The following is a 20579-nucleotide window of genomic DNA, read 5'->3' as shown; positions in this document are numbered from 1 at the left end:
ATCTCTTCTCTAAAGGTTTCTATCCCCCTTCCCTTTCTCTTTTCTCTTTTCAGCACTCGCAGGAAATGAAAAACAAGGATTATCAAACGACTGAAATACTCAAAATGCACCGCTAGTTTTTTTAGCTTTTAGCGGTACATTGCCTTTTTTTCTACTTGCTTTTAGTGCTTAAAATTTTCACTTTATTTATAATAATAATTTTGTTATTTTCTAACGTCAATAAAATATGTATTAAATGAAAAAATAAATATTTAGAGGCCACTATTTAATATTTGAAACAGTTTTAGTTATTTGGTAACATCAATATTATTAAAATCTACATATATATTTTTTGTAAAAATTCATAAATTCATATAGCATAAAAGTATTAATATTTAACATACTTAAAGTTTCACTAATAACTTTTACAATTTTAGGTACTATTTTTATTATAAATATTACTCATTGATTTATTTAATTTTAAGTATATAAATTTGAAAAGCTTCATGTATATTAGACTATAAAAGTTTTAAAGATTTTTAATCAATATAATAGATTTGAAATCTGCATAAAATTTTAAGGATTTTTTATAAAATTCGTTTTTTATATAATTCTTTATTTAAAAGCGCAAATACGATTTAAGTTAATAAATTTTGACCAATAGGATAGCTGGATTGGAAACTACCTACGCTCTAATTGGTTGAATGATGTACGTCACTTAAGCTTCTCCAATCAGAGCGCAGATAGTTTTCATTCCACCAATCACAGATCTCAAAATTATTTAACTTGATTTGTATTTGCGCCTTTAAATAAAGAATTATATAAAAAACTTATTTTATAAAAAATCCTTAAAATTTTAAGCAGATTTCAAATCTATTATATTGATTAAAAATCTTTAAAACTTTTATAGTCTAATGTATATTAAATAAAATTAAGATTATATTTATGTAAAATATTCACTATTAATAAATGGATTGCAATTTATTGAAGTAAAAAATAATGAAAATAAATATTATTTTTTTTGCTTATTCTAGAATATTTCTATGTCTGGCACTAGTGGCGTGCGCAGGGTAAATGGGCAACAGATACCCAGAAGTCCGTGAATGTATACAAGTTTAATAAGTACATGGGTAATTAACAATAAAAATACTGCTTATAAAATTGATCATATTCATATTAGACTATTTTTGTTTTGTATATTTTATCAGGGAGGGAGGGGACATTGGACTATAATTAACACTTGTACCCAAAGTTTTATAATCAAGTTATCTTATTTGTTGGCTTAATAACTATGGGTACTTGAATTGAATTGTGATCAGAAGTGTCCTAACATTTCAACCAATAATTTGAAATGTAATTTTGTTGATCATAATTAGGGATGCAGATCAATTAACTTTACCATCCATCCATTGTCTCTTTTCTTAAAATATCTAACATTTTATTAAAAACCTCTTTAGTTTATATAATAACTAGCGGCCTCGCCCCTAGCCTCTAGGGGCTTTGCCCTAAGAGGTAAATAAAAAAACATAAAAAAAATTAGAGAGGCCCCCACTTCGATTTCGAAATTTTCGGCAAAAAAAATGTGGGGGGGGGGGTATTTTTTGTGGGTTGTGGGTGTCCCACCCCTCAAGAATATAGCCTAAAACCACCAAAGGACCAGTAGGTGTATTCAATAAATAGGAGAATCCAATCGGTTCTGTGGTTAACGAGATCTTAAGGGACAGACAGACGGACGGACAGACATCAAGCTACTTTGTATTATAGATTAGGGATAGGGCAATATATGTATAGTTTTTTATCGCATCGTATTATAAACGGCTTTCCGCGGATATAGAATGTACAATTATGAGATTAAAACTAGTGTTTAGCCCCTAGGTGCCGGCTAAAAAAACTGGTTTTAATCTTATGATTGTACATTTTTATATTCGTAGAAAGCTGGATATAATGCGATGCTAGACATAGTTTTTTCGTATGGATGAGAACCGGTTCCTATCCACCGGATTCGAATGAATACGAGAATAAAAACTCTACTGCAATTCCTATTTTTAATAATTTTGCCTTTGGTAGTTAAAAATATTTAAAAATGATAATTATCTGGCGTTGTCTTCTCCCTCTATGATATAAATGAAATAAAACTATGTTTTTTTTAAAGATATAATATATAACCAAATAAAGAGAGGAGTAGGTTGCGCTAAAAATCCGTAAAGGTGTGAGTTTTTAGGCATAAAAATAGTAATAGAACGGTAATATTCACTAAACATGTGTATTTCTTATTGAAAAGACCTATAGACAATTTTAAAAAGTTTAATTTTTATCGTTCTACTACTGTTTTTTAACTTAAAATTCACAATTTTTAGCGCAACCTTCTCCTCCCTTTCTCTTTTTTTATGAATGAATATTTTTAGATAGACTAAAATTTTTTGTTAAAGTTTTGAAACCTTTTTTTATGATGAACTAAAATACAAATATATATACAAAATCAATTGAACAATTGAGGTGCATTTACATCTTTTTACTACAATTATTACAACTTTAACTGTTAAATGCACAAATGGATTATCATAATAGAACTATTCAAAACATTTATGATTCGTTGTTTAATGTATTGTCAAAAAAAGGTGAGGGGGGAGGATATGAAATGTAAATTATTATAGTACCCGAAGTTTTAAATTTCGCATTTTAATTCGCTAGCTTAAAATGGGTGAACTGAAATTAGTTTCCGAATGTGAACACATTTTCCGAGGTGTTTCCCAATCCTATCTCAATATTTGCTACTAGCTAAAAAACCTTCAAACTTAAAAAAAAATCAAAATTTGAATGTATTAACGAATTTTATACATTATACATTCAAAGTTCTAATTTTTTAAATTTTGATTTTTTTTTGGAAGTTTGAAGGTTTTTTAGCTAGTAGCAAATATTGAGATAGGATTGGGAAACACCTAGGAAAATGTGTTCACATTCGGAAACTAATTTCAGTTCACCTTAAAATGATATAAAGTAGTAATGTTTTGTTTGTCAAAGCTTTAGATCTTAATAACTACTGAACAGTTTGGGTTCTAAATTTTAGGTAAGTTTCACATAGGTGCAATAAATTTATATTTTTTATTATTTCTAATTTAAAGTCTTGGAAGGGTTGTAAGCTATTTTTCTAGTCTATTTCTGCCCCTTTTAATGTATAGCCCCTTGAATCTAGGTTCGTTGCTGCTAGTATTGTATTAAAGTAAAGTAATATAAATAATCCATTCATGCACTTAACTGTTTTATTCACTTAAAATCATTTGTTATCATAATATTTATTTTTATAATTCATGTTTTCTGTTGTTGATATTAAACTTTTTTTTATATTTTCTCTAAACAATATTTATAAATACTAGTAAAAAATCTCTATAATAAAAATTATTTTTCATATTAAATAAATATTGATTTCGAACGATTACATAAAAAAATAAGTTGAAAACGTCATAATCAGAAAACGACTGAATTTGACAACTTTGATAGGATGACAATCAACCCAGTTTACCAAATTGTACGTAAGTACAAAAAGTACAAGAGAAATTAACCACATAAATGCTGCTCCTAATAATGTCTGGCATTAAGAACCCGGGAAACTTAAGAAGAAAGTACATGGAAAAATTTTGGACACTAATTGATCTGACTTTGGACACCAATCTAACTTTAGCAAAAGTACCTAAATTTAAAGCTAGTTAAGGATAGAGAGATATATAATAAAACTTTGGGTACCAGGGTACTTTAAATTGTCCCAAACCCCTTATGTAAGAATTTCAAGATATCAATAGATATTAAAAGTTACTGCTATAATCACATGATTAGTCGTAGTAACGGACAAACCATATTAAAAGAGTTGCTGCTCATTTTTAAAATAACCAAAGAAATATTTGAGATCATAATTTAATTGCAATAAAAATACAATTTGTTAATAAACTTTTGTTAGTTAGAATATTTGTGGCGGGAAAGGACAATAAAGTTTATATTAGTCTACAACCCTTTTTATTCCAATTTTCAACCATTACAAAGAACACAATGATTTAAAGTACATTGTCCTATCCTTGCTGGTTTAAACAATACATAACTAGGATTTTTTAAATTTAGAAAATGCCGCTAAAATGAACCAACCACATGTCTTTGTTGTCAAAAGATCAACCAATAATACGCTGGTATTTTCACTAGGAGACACGTGATTGGTTTAATTTAGCGGCAAATTAATAAATCTGTAAAATCAATGTTGTGTTATCGTTTTAAAATGGGTTCTAGTAATGAATATAGATATTGTGATTCGCCAATGAAGGTTGCTAATATAGTCTTTAGATATTGGTCGATACGTTTCTCCATGGTCAGGAGGGGGGATGGGCTCATACGTAATAAAAATGGGGTGGGTGGAGGTGAGAGGTATCGTTATATAAGCCAGCTGGGAGAAACATTTTATCAGTGTATGCGAGAATCTCAATCTCTCACAATATCCACATAATCTGTATCCATTGTTCTAGAGTATTTCTTTTATTTAAAGTTTAACTGTTAATTATAAAAAAAAACAGAATAAATGGCATTAAATAAATACAATATAAAATTGTGACGTAGCGACTCTAAAACTCACCTTTAAAACTGCATACAACAAATCTGTTTTATTAATTGACATTTTATAAATACTTTAGGTGAGCTTTCAAGCTCCAATATTACTTTATTCTTTGCCTATGATATAATATAAATTGATCTTTAAAAAACTAAATATAAAGAAACTTTAAATCTCACCTAGTACAGCAATATTTTTGAGCTTCTTTTAAAACATTAATATTGTTTAAATAATTAATAAAATTCACATTAAGGGCTGACAACTATAATGTAAAAAAATGCCCAAATACATAATTACATACATAAACAGCTTTATTTTTCAATTGTCTTCTTTTTTTTTATAAAAATACATTAAGAATAAAATTCTTATAGTGCATCTGTTTTACCACTTTCCGATGTTGGTATACTGATAGCGCCAACCCCATTAGAACCATTTGTTATATAATCATATACATTACCTATAAAAAATAAAATATAAAAGCGTTTACAAATAATCATTTTTAAATGTCATATTATCCGTTTCGATCAAAAATAAAAATTTGAGGTTCTTCTAAAATACCAGCTAAGTAAATCCTATTTAAGGTACAGAATTACGAAGGGACTGACAGACAACATACAGATTGAATTTTAGTGTCACTACTAAAAAATCCAAAGAAGATAAAGTATAGAATTGATAACTTTTCATCCACATGAATCGTACAATTGTCCAGTATGGACAAAACTGAAATGATACTTTTTAAAAGAAAATATATCAAAAATGTCAATATCATTATTTTTGTCTAAATATTTCTAAGTCATTTTTTTTTTTACTAAATTCACCTTTAAATTCAATTTTGTGCATGGTTTTGTACATAATATAAAGACTTAATAATCCATTGTCAATGGCCGAATGCCAGTCGTTCTGGCTTTCAGTAAATTATAAAAAAAGGCATTTAATAAAATATCTGGATAATTACTGAAATCATACAATTTTACTAAAAGCCAGAATAACTTTAGTGACTTTGTTAAGTTCCAAATGTATTTCAGGCTAGCCAGGAAGAATCTTCTACCTGGATTCTATTCTATACTTTATCTTCTTTGAAAAAATCATTGATAAAGTATAAATCGTTGATATTTACTTACTATGATTATGGTGGTGATGTTCGGGTACATTCAGCAGCTTACTCCGTGCTCGGGCATCACCCCCCTGGCCCCCGCCGTGCAGATTGTTGCCAGTTGTCTGTTGGGGGGTGTTGTGGACCGCGCGCGGGTCCAGGCTTGTGAAGTACGTGGAGTAGCCTGTAGTGGGGGTCAAGTCTATTCTTGTTTTCAGCATAATCGCTACAAGGGTACAAAATTAAAAACATTATTCTTACACTTTTTAAAAGCGAAGTTTTTCTTTAATTAGCGTCGGTCTGTCCATCCGTCCGTAACGGATAGCTCTTTTTAGGCATGTTAGAGTTGTCCTATCGATTTAAAACCTTTCACGGTGATTCCTATAGTAGTTAGGTACAATTTAGAAAGTATAGCAACTCTATAATCATAACCAGAATGTCCGTACGTCCATTTTTAACATGTCGATTTTTAACTTTTTTAACAACAAATTTGTATGTGATATTATTATCCGATTGATTTGATTTGTTGTATACTGATCCCTTGGACAACAAAGTACAATGTTATAAATGAAGCATCTCTATGGGTACAAGGTTACAAACATTATTCTTACACGTTCTCACTTTATTATTATGATAGACAAAGACCAAAGTGTGTTAAAAATCACTTATGTGACGTCATAAAAATGAAGGAGATGAGAAGAGAAGTGGGAAAGAAAAGCCCTAAAAAAAGAGATGGTTAATCCCTCATTTTTATCGACGTCACATGGCTGATTTTTATCATTATGAGACGTCGGGAATGGATAGAGAGGGAGGTTTAAAGTAGCGCAGCGGATATACTATAATTTTTGTTCTTTGGTACGTCTGTCCGTTCATACAAAGACCGATTAAGGTCCGGAAAGGGGCACGGCCGTTTAGGGTTAAGCTTAACTAAAACTTAAATAAGTTATTTCAACCAGGTAGGGAGGGGAAATTGGGCTGTTTACTTCAGAATAAGTTGGTTCATATAGTTGAGTGTCCAAACGTATAAACCACTAATTGTAATCCACAGATGGGGTAATTACGTGTAAATCATTTTATCGGCCATTGTCTTATCACTTTAGATCCGTGTATTTCAACGCGCTAAAAACTAGGGTTGGGCCGGATATCCGGTGTGGCCGGATATCCGGCCATTTTCAGTATCCGGCCGGATACCGGATATTGAAACTATCCGGCCGGATATCCGGCTCTATATTTTTTTATAATTTACACCAAAAATCTCTGCTTTTTAAAATTTTAAATGGCTATAATTTTCTTATTATTGAAGCTAGAAGAACATTTTTTCTGAACAAGTTTAACTTTATGTAAATTTATATAAGATTTCTGAAGAAATTTTTTTTTGCTACTTTAGTATCTGGTAATTTGGCCGGTTATCCGGTAATTTGGCCGGATAACCGGATATCCGGCCGGTTACCGGATATCCGGCGTTTGAAATCAGCCGGATATCCGGTATCCGGTATCCGGCCAAAAAAGTATCCGGCCCAACCCTACTAAAAACTAAAGTAAAGAAATCGAACACTCTTCTTAGGTCTAAAAGACAAAAATTAGTAGATTTTTAAATTAGGAATAGTTCGAGTTTCAAATTTTTTGAAAATTTAGAATAACTAGTGATCTTAAGGGAAAAGACAATGGACGATAAATTTATAAACATCCAAAAATTATCCATTCTACCCTATAATACAGTGTTGCGGAGCCGGAGCCTGGAGCCGCCATATTTTGCTGGAGCCGGAGCAGTAATTTTCGTTAAAAAACGGCTCTGGACTAGATAAATAAAGAGATTTTTTACAAATTATAATTTGGTAACTCTGTTTTGTCATGTGCAAATGCCCTTTTTAAGTTTTTCAAGTCCATTTTTATCAAAAGTTGAACTTTTAGAACCTTCAAAAGTCAAAAATAAAAAATATTTTTTTTTTATGGGGAAAAAAAAATGTCGAGTTTTTCTTGATTTTAGGTCGGAGCCGGAGCTGGAGCCGGAGCCACCATCATCACAGACGGCTCCGCAACGCTGCTATAATGTAAGGGTTTTTTCTTGTCTCAAGCCAAAGATATCTAAAATTTTTCAAAAAAGCTATATACATGTCCTGGGGTGGTTTAATGCTGTTTTTCTGGACATTCGCTTTCTTCCTAAGAAGCTTAGGACGAAGCAACAAGTACATATTAAAAGTATTATTTTAAAAGTGGGCGTTGCGTCGTATCTTCACAGTAGCTTTTCTTATATTTCTAGCCTCTGCGATTGGCTTTAACCTGCGGGGCTAATTGATATCCCTTAGGGGCAATCACTTAACCTAACATAACCTAGCCTAACCTAAAATAACCTTTCAAAAACTACTGTGAAAATTATATTAAAAATTTACTTCTTTTAATTATTTTTTAACTTAACAAATTTATCTTAAGCAGAATATATTGATATAGAATAACACTTCAAATAAATCAAAAAAATCTCAAAACCTAAGCTAAGATGGACGGAAGGAAAACTGTAGTTCTAGAGTAGCTTTGCTATCAAACTAGAGTAATAAGTTTTTATGATGTTGAAAGAATAAATTTTCCTGTAGAATTTCTGATAGAGTCAGCTCCAACACTTCTAAACATTTCAAAAATCGTCATATTTCAGTTTTTTTTTCTAAAGAAAGAGTTAATTAGCTACTTTCCTAATTACAGATATTTTATTTCCTTTTTTTTTTTAAACAAGGATGACAATATAATAAAATTCTAAGCACGAAATTGAATTAGGGGACCTAACTGCAACTGAAAAAGTCCAGGTTTTTTTTCGAGGGGGGTAAAATGAGGTGCTTCAAAGGTTTGAGAGGGGTTATCTTATGAATTTTTTAATTTAATTTTTTTTTGGGGGGGGGGAGGGGTAAAATGATAGATTTTAAAGCTTAAGGGGGGTAATCAACCCTTTCCCCCCAACCTTAGACGTCTATGATCAACATAAATGAGAAAAATTGAATAAATTTTAAAAACTTTCACCCCCCTCCCCCAACCCAATTTAAAAATTAATTACGCTAGGGGGTATAAGAACCCCATCCCTCCCAAGGGCCCCTGGCTTAATAATTCCTTACAATAATAAAAAAAGTAGGAGGAAAAAGTAACTCAAAAATCAGCCACGTGACGTCATAAAAATGAGGGGTTATCCATCTCTTTTTTAGGGGTTTTCTTTCCCAATTAACTCCCTCATTTATATGACGTCACATGGCTGATTTTTGAGTCACTTTGTCCCCCTACATGAATTGAATTATTTACAAAACTTGAGGGGGAATCACATTCATAGAAATGCTACGTATATTAAATCTTTTCATAAAAGCCTTTTCAATAAGTTATCTTACTTAATGGAGTTTTATCAAAACTTTTCTTCAAATCATTACACAAATTAAAAGAATTATTTTTACGTTAGAATTTAGAAGAAAAATATAAAGAAGGTGTCTTAACTTTTATTTTTATAGCTAGTCGGTGTTTTTAGTAAGTAGTAGATCGGCACATTATTTACGAAAAAAACATTTTTCTGCATGAGGTCTCAGATTTTAATAAAAACTTCCAGTCCCCTTCATTTGGTCATAAAACTAAGGGCTGGGTGATTTTTAACCTTTTTAATCCATTTAAAGTCCGATTTTTGCGCATTTTCTCACTGTGGTGTTTTCACAATGAAAAAAAGGCATTTTTTCATGATTTTCAAGTTTAAAATTTTTACATTAATTTTCAACTTACATACATGTTTTATATATCAAATTAATCCCCCAGATGGGTACAATATAGAATTTGTCTTTAAAATCACAAAAATCATGAATTACAGGGTGTCCCAAGAAAAATGTCAAAACAGCTTTTTTAAACTTTTGACACTGTGAGGAAACGAAGTTTGCCCATTTCTTGCCTTGAGAGTGAATATCATCCATTTTACAACACATATGAAGTAAATTTGGCGTGGTAACTCCAAATTTGGACACCTGAGAAATTTTTGAAACACCCTGTAAAAGTGATTTTTGCGTCTGTGGAGCTAAAAATTGGTCCAAATTGATTATTTTTTTCAAATTAGCATACAAAGTATCCAAGTGTGTTAGGCCATAGTGTTTTCTGACCAGATTACAATTTTCATATTTTTTGGACACCCTGTATTTTCAAAAAAAATGAGAAATTTTGTTTTTGTTTTTTTAAATTTTTTTTTCTTTTTTTAAGTTACCTAAAACTGTCATATAGATACAGATTTTGACTAATAACAATAATATTTGCCTATTTTACAAATTTACACACTTTTGGGACACCCTGTGCATGTTTTTAAATAATGGTGGTTTTTGCCCCTTTTTGGGGGGTAGGAGTTGTTTTAGGGCCAGAGACTATTTCTTCATTTTTGTACATTTTTTCAAGGCACATAATTTGTTATTTATACATCAACCGCCTCCGGCAAACCGTTTTGCCGTTATTCAACGCCAAAGGCGGAATTTTGACCTTTTTTACCGTTCTCGAGGTTTTAACGGGCATTTTTGGTAAGAAGGCGTTGATTTATCACGATCACTCTGAAATACTTTTATTTAGGCTATTTTATTTACTAAATTTCATATGAAGTAAATTTTTGTGCATCTAACCGTTTTTCGTCAAGATGGATTTCAATTGTTAAAACAAGTGAATGAAGTGAATATAATATTAATAATTGATATAACATTAGTAATAAAAGAAACATAAATCACGTCCATTTAAAATTCCTTTTGACAAAAATGGGTTGGATATACAAAATTTTTATTTCACCTGAAATTTAGTAAATAAAATAGCCTAAATAAAAGAAATTCAGAGTGATCTTGATAAATCAACACCTTCTTACCAAAAATGCCCGTTAAAACCTCGAGAACGGTAAAAAAGGTCAAAATTCCGCCTTTGGCGGTGAATAACGGCAAAACGGTTTGCCAGAGGCGGTTGATGTATAAATAACAAATTATGTGCCTTGAAAAAATGTACAAAAATGAAGAAATAGTCTCTGGCCCTAAAACAACTCCTTCCCCCCAAAAAGGGGCAAAAACCACCATTTTTTAAAAACATGCACAGGGTGTCCCAAAAGTGTGTAAATTTGTAAAATAGGCAAATATTATTGTTATTAGTCAAAATCTGTATCTATATGACAGTTTTAGGTAACTTAAAAAAAGAAAAAAAAATTTAAAAAAACAAAAAAAAATTTCTCATTTTTTTGAAAATACAGGGTGTCCAAAAAATATGAAAATTGTTGAGTATTTTTTGAAAAATTCTAATTTATTGAACCCACGAGAATAAAAACTTTGAACTTAAATATATAATTACACAGGCATAAGAAATAGGTGTTTATATAAACTTTTAAAATGATAAAAATATTACAAATTGATTCTAAGCAAAATTGAAATAAAAAGTTTACAAAATAGTAAATAAACTACAATAAAAGAAATTATACAAAAATATTATATTATATTATACAGGCAACCATCTTAAATCCATGTTTGAGAGTAATTGTAAAAATGGGAAGGGGGTAAAGAGGGGGTGAAAAAAGTGTTGACTGTACAATATAATATGTTAGGCCATTTTTTAAAATTTTTTATTATTTTACTTTTTTTCAATTTTGCTTACAATTGATTCATAATATTTTTCTGATGCTAAAAGTATATATGAACCCATATTTTTTATGCCTGTGTCAGAATATATTTATGTTTAAAGTTTTGATTAAACCAAGGTTTAAAAAAATCAATTTTTTCAATAATTACCTGACAGAATTCAAAAAGTAAGGTGTCAAACTAAAGATCTTACTATTTTTGTTGCGTTTTAGTACCTTAAAACCGACTTAATTTTAAAAAAAAACTTAAATTACTTAAAAAATAAGAGGTTTACAAAAAAAACGATTGTATATCTAAATTCTATGGAAAACTTTACATCTACTACTTACTAAAAACACCGACTAGCTATAAAAATAAAGGTTAAGACACATTCTTTTAAGATAAATTAGAAAATTTAAAAATCTAATGTTTCTTGGGGGCTACTTTTACTGGGGGAGGGGGGAGTGTGGGGTTGTTGATAGCCCATAAAATCAAGAGGTTAGCGAGATCTTTATAAAAAAAATTTATTTGCAATCGATTGCTTTTTCTTAGAAATAAAAATATAAAAAAAAATTTTGTTTGTGAAATACAGAGAGGTTGGGGACATTGGACTGTAAATTACACTGGTACTCAAAGTTTTATAACCACGGTATCTTATTTGTTAGCTCAAAAACTTTGGGTACTTTTCTTGAATTGTACAATCCAGTAAGGTCTAAACTTTTCAACCTATAATTTTGATCTACTGAAAGGTAATTTTGTTTATCACATTGATTTAGCTTCCATTGTCTTATCCCTACAGATCCCTGGTAAAATATGATATTTATTTTCCTGACTAATCTCCATCTCTCCCACCGTGTGTTGATTACACTTCGAACCTGAACAACAAAAAAACAAGGATGACAACATCCATAACATAAGAAGCGAAGCACCAAAAAATTATGGAATTGACAAACAGACAAAGAGGGTTAACGGGCAGATGTTCAGTTCTCATAACATTGCATATTGGAGAGAGAATATGCAGCATCTCAAAGAAAATTAAAAATCTTTTGAAGCATGACCGACAGACAGACAAACGAACAAAACAATGTATAGATTAGATGCGCATATGTTATAGGAATCTTGCAGCCGACAAAATCACATTTCCCTCGTAGGATTACGAACCAACTGACGGACGGACAAAGTGAATTATAGAGTAACTTTACTACTAACAAGAGACAATTAGGTCCAATACAGATCAACTGAAAATTGATTTCCCATTTGTTCCCTAATTTCCAAAGTTGTACGACAGATATTCCAACTATTGCAAATGCTATTTTCGGCTACATCATCATTAATTCAAAAATAAATAATAAGACGACTTATTACACAATACACATTATACATTCAAAATTTAATTTTTTCAAATTTTGAACTTTTTTTGAAGTTTGAAGCTTTTTTAGCTAGTAGTGAACATATTGAGATAGGATGAGGGTAATACGTACAAAATCGGAAACTAAGATTCAGCTGACCCCAATAAAATAAAATTGGTGATAGGATACCTATTTATCCGAAAATATACGCAAATGTTAAAGTATGAAGGGAAATAACAAATGACTACACTAAAGGTTGAATTAATAGTTTGTTTAAAAAATCTTATTTTTACATTTTCTAAAAAAAAATATTTATAAAACTCTAAAAAAAACATATGTACAGAATATAAACTGTACAAATTTGGACCCTTAATTTGTCTGTCTTCAAGTTTTATTCTACAGTTAATAAAAAGAACTGTAGTACAGGATATTAATATTGAGTCCCATTCTTATTTCCCAATGTTAGTTGCATTGACGACCATCTAACTGACCCATTAAAAACACTTCAAATATTCATAATCTATTAAGTATTATTTTAGTATTTAATATTGTTTTTATTCTAAAAATACTTTAACTATAAAAATAATATAATCTTTTTGTTCTCAATTATCCTAGGATTATATGTATATTTATCATTAACTTTTTAATAATAAGTTTTCCTTAGGATTTGTTTTTTATTTATCTATAATACAAAGTAGCTTGATGTCTGTCTGTTCGTCTGTGCGTCCTTCCCTTAAGATCCTGGTAACCACTGAACCGATCGGATTCTACTGTTCAGGGTATATACCTATTGGTCCTGTGGTGGTTTTAAGCTATTTTCTAAGGGGATGGGACACCCCCAAAAACAAAAAAATCCCCCCCCCCCAATGTTTTTGTTTATGGGGAAGTTAGTTCACATAAAACTAATGGCAGCAACAGTAGTACTTAATTTTTTTATTTCTTTTTTTAATTTTTAATTCATTTTTTTAATTACCTCTTGGGGCGAAGCCGCTAGTTAAAGATAAAAGAATATTTTAAGTTACGAATTAGGTTAATAAATACAATTTGGTCAAACCATTTTTTATTTAGATAAAATTACCCCCTGATTCTAATAGCTCAGTGTCTGTGACGTTCTAGAGATCGTAATGAACAGAGACAGACAAACATCTAAATACTTTGGTTCGTATATATACCAACTTACCTCGCTGTTTAAGAAGCAATACGGTAAAGTAATTACAAACCCCTGAAAAAAATAAATAAAATTACATAAAAAGTTAATAATATCCATACATTATAAATGTCCATAAAGTTTTATTCCCATTCGTTGGCTCAAAAGTTTGTGAAAATTAACAGGGTCCAAACTATTACACCAATAACTTTAATCTACAGATGGGGTAATTTTGTCTCTTGTAACTTTGCTATAAATAATCATAAAATGGAGCAAAAAAAAACTGGTTTTAATCTCATAATTGTACATTTTTTATCCGCGGAAAGTTGTTAATAATACGGTGCGAGAAATATTTAGTAGAGTGTCAAAACTTAAAAGGCAGAATTTTAATTAAAATTATAAATAAAATTATACACATGTTACAAAATTGCGTAAATCTGTTTAAGGACATATTATCAAACTTTTAGACATTGATTAAAGAGATGCTTCACTTATTTTTTTTACCTTATTAACCTACGAATCATTGTTTCATAAATCAGATGAATAGGACAATTAAAATCATACAAAAAATTGTTTCCAAAAAGTTAAAAATTAGCAGGTTAAATCTTGACATTCTGACTTATTGGTTAACAATCATAGAGTTGCTACGCTTATAAATTATTACAGAAATCGTAATTCAAAGTTTTCAATTGATAGGATAATTCCTACATGCCTAAAATTACGAAAGAGCTAACCGTGACGGACGGACGTACTTACCCTTACGTAAGTATAGGAAAAGCTTCGCTTTTAATAATAATAAAATGACAGGAAGAGAATATATAATGTATAGAAGTCATTTATTAAATAGGCATTCATTTTTTGTTTAAGCGAGGCTACTTTATAAGTCATGTCTTGTGTATGTCTGTCTAGCTTTATAAAATCAGGGGCTGTGATTTAGCAGCAAATTAATTCTAAAAAAAACTTGTTTTGTGCTTTAAAAAAAGGGACGTGAGTAATAAGATGGGAGGGGGGGGGGGTTAAGTTGGTTGTGGGGAAATCTTCACTTAAAATTGTTAAAATCTTGGTCCCTTTTCCCTTTATTGAATATGCTTTGTTTTTCCCTTAAGTCAATTAAACAAATAAAAAGTTTAAAAAACACAAGGGCAAATAACCACTAAAATATTGCTTAAAAAGTTGAATTCATTTTTTATTTGAAAAATAACCTTTTTGTGATGTACTTTAGGAAAAAACTAGAGAAGAAACCCAATATGTACTGTACAAATTGGACACAGAATTTGCCTGTCAAAAGGTTTTGTACATACTCGTACTTGTTTATTGATCAAACAGTATAGGGTAAAATAAACATATTGTTTAACCTTCTGTAACATTAACCCAAACTTTTGTACAAATTAAAGTACAACAACACAATTTTTTTTATAAGCATTGAACAAAGCGTTAGAAAATCATTAAAATTAAAAAAGAAAAAAACCCAGGAATAACACAATTGAGATGAATCGCGCTACTAAAGTAAAAGCGTGTAAAGAACGTTTTTCTCAGTGCAATTTATTAAATATATATGTACGACCAGCAGTTTTGCAGCTAGCAATCTTTATAGGCGAAAATGTTTTATTTGATCCGAAAAAATACTTTTCTTATTTTATTTTTAAATATTTGAAATGACTGACCTGTGTGGATAATAGCAGGGCTCTAATACATTGGAATACAAGGTAGGCCATGGGATACACAACCTTGTCAGGACCAGAGAAGGTCAACAGGTAGGTTATTCCTAAACATAATAAAGCCTGTATGAAAACAATGTGTAAACATGCGATTTTGCATAAATTGATTTCACTTCTATACAAAATGTAGTCTGTCTGGAAACAATGTGTAAATATGCAAATTTGTTAATAATTATTTCATTCCTATAAAAAATATAGCCTGTATGAAAACAATGTGTAAATATGCAATTTTGTATAAATTTATTTTATTCCTATACTTCATAGAAACAATGTGTAAATAATAAATATGCTATTTTGTCAGGGAGAGAGGGGACATTAAATAGTAAATCACCCTGTTATCATACTTGGGGATGTATTTTATTCAAAATTGTCTTTGTGTAGATGTGTAGAATATCTTTGGTGTTCATGGTCCGATTTTCAATTTTTTTGCAGTTATAGATATCAAAATTAAATTTCTCGTCGTTTAAAGAAAACAACCATGACTGCCAGACTGCCTTTTTTTTTGCAGGTTTTCGGCTATTTTTAAATGTTCCACATATTTTTAAATGTCTCTGGTGTATATGGTCCGATTTTCCAAATGTTAAAAGTTAAAGATATAAAAATTTAATTTCCTGTTGTTTTAAGAAAACAACTATGGCGGTCAGACTGCCTTAGCAGAGTTTTTGGCTATTTTGATATGTTTTACATATTTCCCCATATCTTTGGTTTTTTTAAATTCAAACTTTCAAACTTTTTTAGGATATCAGTATCAAATAATTTTTCCCATTGTTATGAGCATCTTTTATGTAATTTTCTTTGACCGTCGTCATAATACAAAATAAAACAAGGTTTCGTGTTTATTATCTCCAATAAATCCATTCTTGATCTTAATAAATACACTTTAAATCTATTTGTACGTACTCTCATCCAAGATTTTTTTGTGCTTCGCTACTTATGGATGTTGTCATCCTTGTTCATATTTTTAATTAAAGAACCCGTTGGTATCTGTAGCAAATTTGAGTTTATAATATTCAAACAATTATTTTTCTTAATTTAAAAAAAAATATAATATGCAAAAAAAATTCTGTTATAAATAAGCTTATTTTGTTGAACAATTTTTCAAATCTGACAAAGACTGATTTTATTTGAAGAAGGAGGGAAATAAATTTGATACTTTGTTAACTCAGCAAATGCAATTGACAGATCAGATGACGTATTTCTTTACAAAAACATAAAAAAAAAAATTTAAAAGCAAAACTACTATACTAGTTTTACTGCAGAGTGTTTTAAATAAGCTTGAATACATAATAACCACATCAGTTTTTAACTCTCAAATCTGATTGCTGAAGACAATTAAACAAGGATGACAACATCCATAAGTAGCGAAGCTAAAAAATTATGGATGGATATCCGGAATAAATGAACTATAGAGTACATTCATAAAAAATATTCCCTGAAAATTTCAGCCGTCTTTGAATAGGAGTTGAGAAAATCATACAAACCTAAAAATGTAGGAATCGATGTAGCACCCCGAATAATCAACGAATCTTAATGAGACTTTGTGAAAATATGAAGAATGTTAACATATCTAATCCATGGCAATTTCAGCTATCTATCTTTTATAGGAGCCGAGAAAATCACGCTTTCCCTTACTGTCCCTGACGGACAGACGGACGGACATTTCAAATTATAGCTTGAAGATTTCATGTTCTGCTTCTAAAATGGTTTTTTAACATTAGCTGTAAATTTTGTAAGAAACGAATAAAAAAACAATCTTTATCTAAAAATTAACAATTTTCATTACTTTAGATATATTTTGTTTAGTGGACTTTAAAGTTATCGATTGTTTTATCCTTATATAAAAGTACAAGGATGTTTGAATCGATATGGTTCTCAGGTGTTTCAACTCTTAGGTCTAGGGAAGGTTTATAACTATTTTGGGGAGTATACCAAAACCCTCCATCAAAATAATACCACCCAAAAATTAATTTTTCTTTCTTACAATTTATTTTAAAAATGGCTGTGGTCGATTCTCCAAACAAAAATCTCCCTTGAAAAAGATCTCTGGGGGCGCAACCGCTATACTAGTTGTTTAATAAGATAACGCAATAAAGATTTGTGTTTCTTTCTTTAACAGTTTTGGCAAAGTGTAAACCCTTAATCTAGAAAGAATAAATAAACATTAATTTGAGGCAAAAACTTATAAACTGACATTGGACTAAATGATAACCCACAAGAATCCTTATATAAAAGTAACAGGATGTCCATATGTCAGTTTTTTTTAGATAAAGATCCCGAAAACCACTGAGCTGGATCTTTAAATCATTTTAGTGGTGAGCCAGATCGGGGTGAGCCGAATTTCAGCCAATCACAGCGCGGCATTTCATAAAATGCTGTGCTCTCATTGGTGGAAAGTTGGCTCACCCCGATCTGGCTCACCACTTAAATATTTTAAAGATCCAGCTCAGGAAATGAATATAACTATTTTAGGGTGGTTTACCTTAATAAGAGAAATCGTCTCTGAAAAAATACCCCCACCTAATTTTTTTCTTCTAATTTTTCTTTTTAAATCTAAAAAGTAGAGGGTTCTTTTTATATCCATCTTCAACTATTTTCTTTTTTATTAATGTATTATAATAATCATGGATTATATGAGGGTTCACTATTCGAATAAGAGTTAAATCTGAAATTTTATGCAGTTAAAACAGTTTACAAATGCAAATTTGAGGCTATTATAAACATTTTCTATGTTTTATTACCTCAGTTTTTATAAATTTGCATTTACCTACATTTTAGGATAAATATTTTTATTATCATGATGTCTATCTTTTTGTTTTTGATAACCGCTGAACCGACATGGTTCTCCTTTAAAATGTAGCCTTTATAGGTCCTCGGAAGGTTTGTAACTATATTGAGAGAAATCATCCATGATAAAATACACCCCACTCCCTTTTAGTTCTTCTTTTTAAAACTAAATTGTAAAGTGGAGGGTCGACATAAAATCCACCCCTTAACCCCAATACCCCTAGACACCTCTAACATTTCAAAATCTATTAATTAAAAAAAATTAGTTATTTAGCCATTAGTAACTATAACTTTATTTTCTCATAGTTTTATAACTTACTAACTACAAAATATCATATGATTATATAATTTGATTGTTTGGTTTAAACTATCATTGTAATCTACAGATTGCGTATTTTAGTGTATCATTATTGGGGACGTACATCTATTTATCGGCCACTGTCTTATCCCTTTATACCCCTGAATTTTTCTTAAAGCAAATGTAAAAGCACCTGCCAATAAAATGTGGCTTTAAATTGAGAAAATCTTTACCTAACAGCGGAATAATGACAATTAAAGCTTTGGCAGCTTTCCAATGTTTCCTATCATATTCCATAACTGTCTGTGCTCGCAGCTTAGATATTACAATCTAAAAATAATTATTTATTAGTTTTTTTACAATTAGAAAAAAGTGCTCAAAAATTTTGGGCACTTTCATTGAAAAATGATTTTTAAACGTTCAACCAATAAATTCAATTTACAGAAGGGGTAATTTTATTTATTATCAATGGGAATTTATCCTGGATTATGTAATTATCTTAGGTAGAGTAAGTTCTTTGGACTTAAAATTACACTGGACCCAAAGTCTTATATTCACTTGATCTTATTCGTTGGATAAAACTTTGGGTACCTTTATTGAATCTTGTTTGGTTGGTATCAGTCCCAAATTTCAACCAATCTATCATCAATGGGGATGTATAATACATCAATTTATCGTCCATTGTCTTATCCCAAAAGATCTTTGGATTAATTATTTACTATTGTAAAAAACTTATACAGGCGAAAATGACGGGAGAACCAGTAGAGTAAAACACTAGAGGGAGAAAGGGTTGAATAACTCTATCTCTTCATCGCAACCGCCTAGTGCAACCTTTCTATTGGGTCATTAAAAATCAACAAATGGTATCGCTTATATTACACAGCCAAGTAGCAGAAAATAATTTAGAAGCAGACGAAAGAGGTCTTTGAAAAATAAAAGGAGGTAGTTGTCTGTATATACATCTATATTATAGATCTGTTGGAGAACCAAACTTACCACCATGATCCAAACCAGAAAGAAACAGTTGGCCAGCAGGAGAACAAGGACAGGCATCTTGTAGGCGGGGAAGTCAACAGAGTGATCCTCGTAGAACGGGCAACGATTCACTTTCTAAAAGAATAAAAAGATATCAGTATGAATCATTTACAATCTTGTAGTGTAATGGAAGAAAGGGGAATAAAATATGTTGGTTTCAAATCTTGATTAGTGTGTAAAATCTAGCAGAGTACAGGCAATTCAAAAAATAATAATTTTTATATAGAGAAGGGATAATTTTGTTTCTCCACTCCATTGTCTAATTATCCCTTATAAGATTAATGGAACCCCGATATGGTTCTCCTTAACAGAGAAGCTTTTAATAAGTCTGGTTAAGGTTTAAAACTATGCTGTGGAATGGATAGTGGGATGTAAATTAAACTGGCACGTACAGCTTAATTAACCACGTTATCTTATTTGTTGTTTCAAATTTATAGGAACTTCATCTACAAAAGGGGTAATTTTGTTGATAGGCCTTGGGGATTATGTCAATTTATCGTCCATTGTCTTATCCATTAGGAATGTTTAAAAGAGATAAACTGATGGTAAAAGTTTGTTTGATACTCTCCAGGGAGCTGAAGGGATAACACAATAGGCAATAAATTGCTTATACCCCTAATGATAATAAACAATATTAACCCTACAGCAAATTGAAAAGTTTAAACACTTAAAAGGACTCTCCACAGAAAAATCAACTTTGGATTTTTGAAAATCTAACCTGAAACTATTATTCTCTGTTCAATTTTAGGCATTTTTTGTTTTTGTGGCATCGCGATCGAAGCCCTTTGAAAATTTTGTCCGCTGCCTATTTGTACTGCCGCTATAACAATATATACTACACTTTCCTCCACTCAATATATGTTTGCCGCTAAAGAACATTTGCTCCATTGCAACCGGCCGCTCTACTATTTATCCTCTTCCTTGACTGGACAATCCTGCCGCCTCCATTTTGTGTTCGCCTCTGCCAAATATAACCATCTTTTGCTGCAGTTGCCGCATTCATCGCCCT

The 20579-nt window shown here is 30.5% G+C and overlaps 2 protein-coding genes across 4 annotated transcripts in view; both read right to left on the bottom strand.

Annotated features, from left to right (window-relative positions):
• The window catches only part of LOC145329363 (pyrroline-5-carboxylate reductase-like), a 400948-nt gene that overhangs the window by 243112 nt on the left and 137257 nt on the right, over positions 1 to 20579 (bottom strand). The gene's annotated exons all lie outside the window — the stretch shown is intronic.
• LOC145329359 (diuretic hormone receptor-like) overlaps positions 2869 to 20579 on the bottom strand; it is a 117563-nt gene continuing 99852 nt past the window's right edge. For 2 of the 3 annotated variants that reach the window (XM_080173433.1, XM_080173434.1), the window contains 8 exons: positions 19532 to 19645; positions 18769 to 18865; positions 15400 to 15500; positions 13769 to 13810; positions 12070 to 12114; positions 8245 to 8279; positions 5689 to 5888; positions 2869 to 5024 (listed from right to left, as the gene is read on the bottom strand). In XM_080173433.1, the coding sequence (XP_080029559.1) occupies positions 4933 to 5024; positions 5689 to 5888; positions 8245 to 8279; positions 12070 to 12114; positions 13769 to 13810; positions 15400 to 15500; positions 18769 to 18865; positions 19532 to 19645 (726 nt within the window). In that variant the 3' untranslated portion in view covers positions 2869 to 4932. The remainder of the gene's footprint in view (positions 5025 to 5688; positions 5889 to 8244; positions 8280 to 12069; positions 12115 to 13768; positions 13811 to 15399; positions 15501 to 18768; positions 18866 to 19531; positions 19646 to 20579) is intronic. The other variant, XM_080173435.1, reaches the window with a different exon arrangement.

Source organism: Acartia tonsa, chromosome 10, assembly GCF_053477335.1.
Source record: "Acartia tonsa isolate MP-2025a chromosome 10, ASM5347733v1, whole genome shotgun sequence".
Lineage (NCBI taxonomy): Eukaryota > Metazoa > Arthropoda > Copepoda > Calanoida > Acartiidae > Acartia > Acartia tonsa.
Note: the sequence above shows the minus strand (reverse complement) of the source record. Positions and strands in the feature narration are given on the sequence as shown.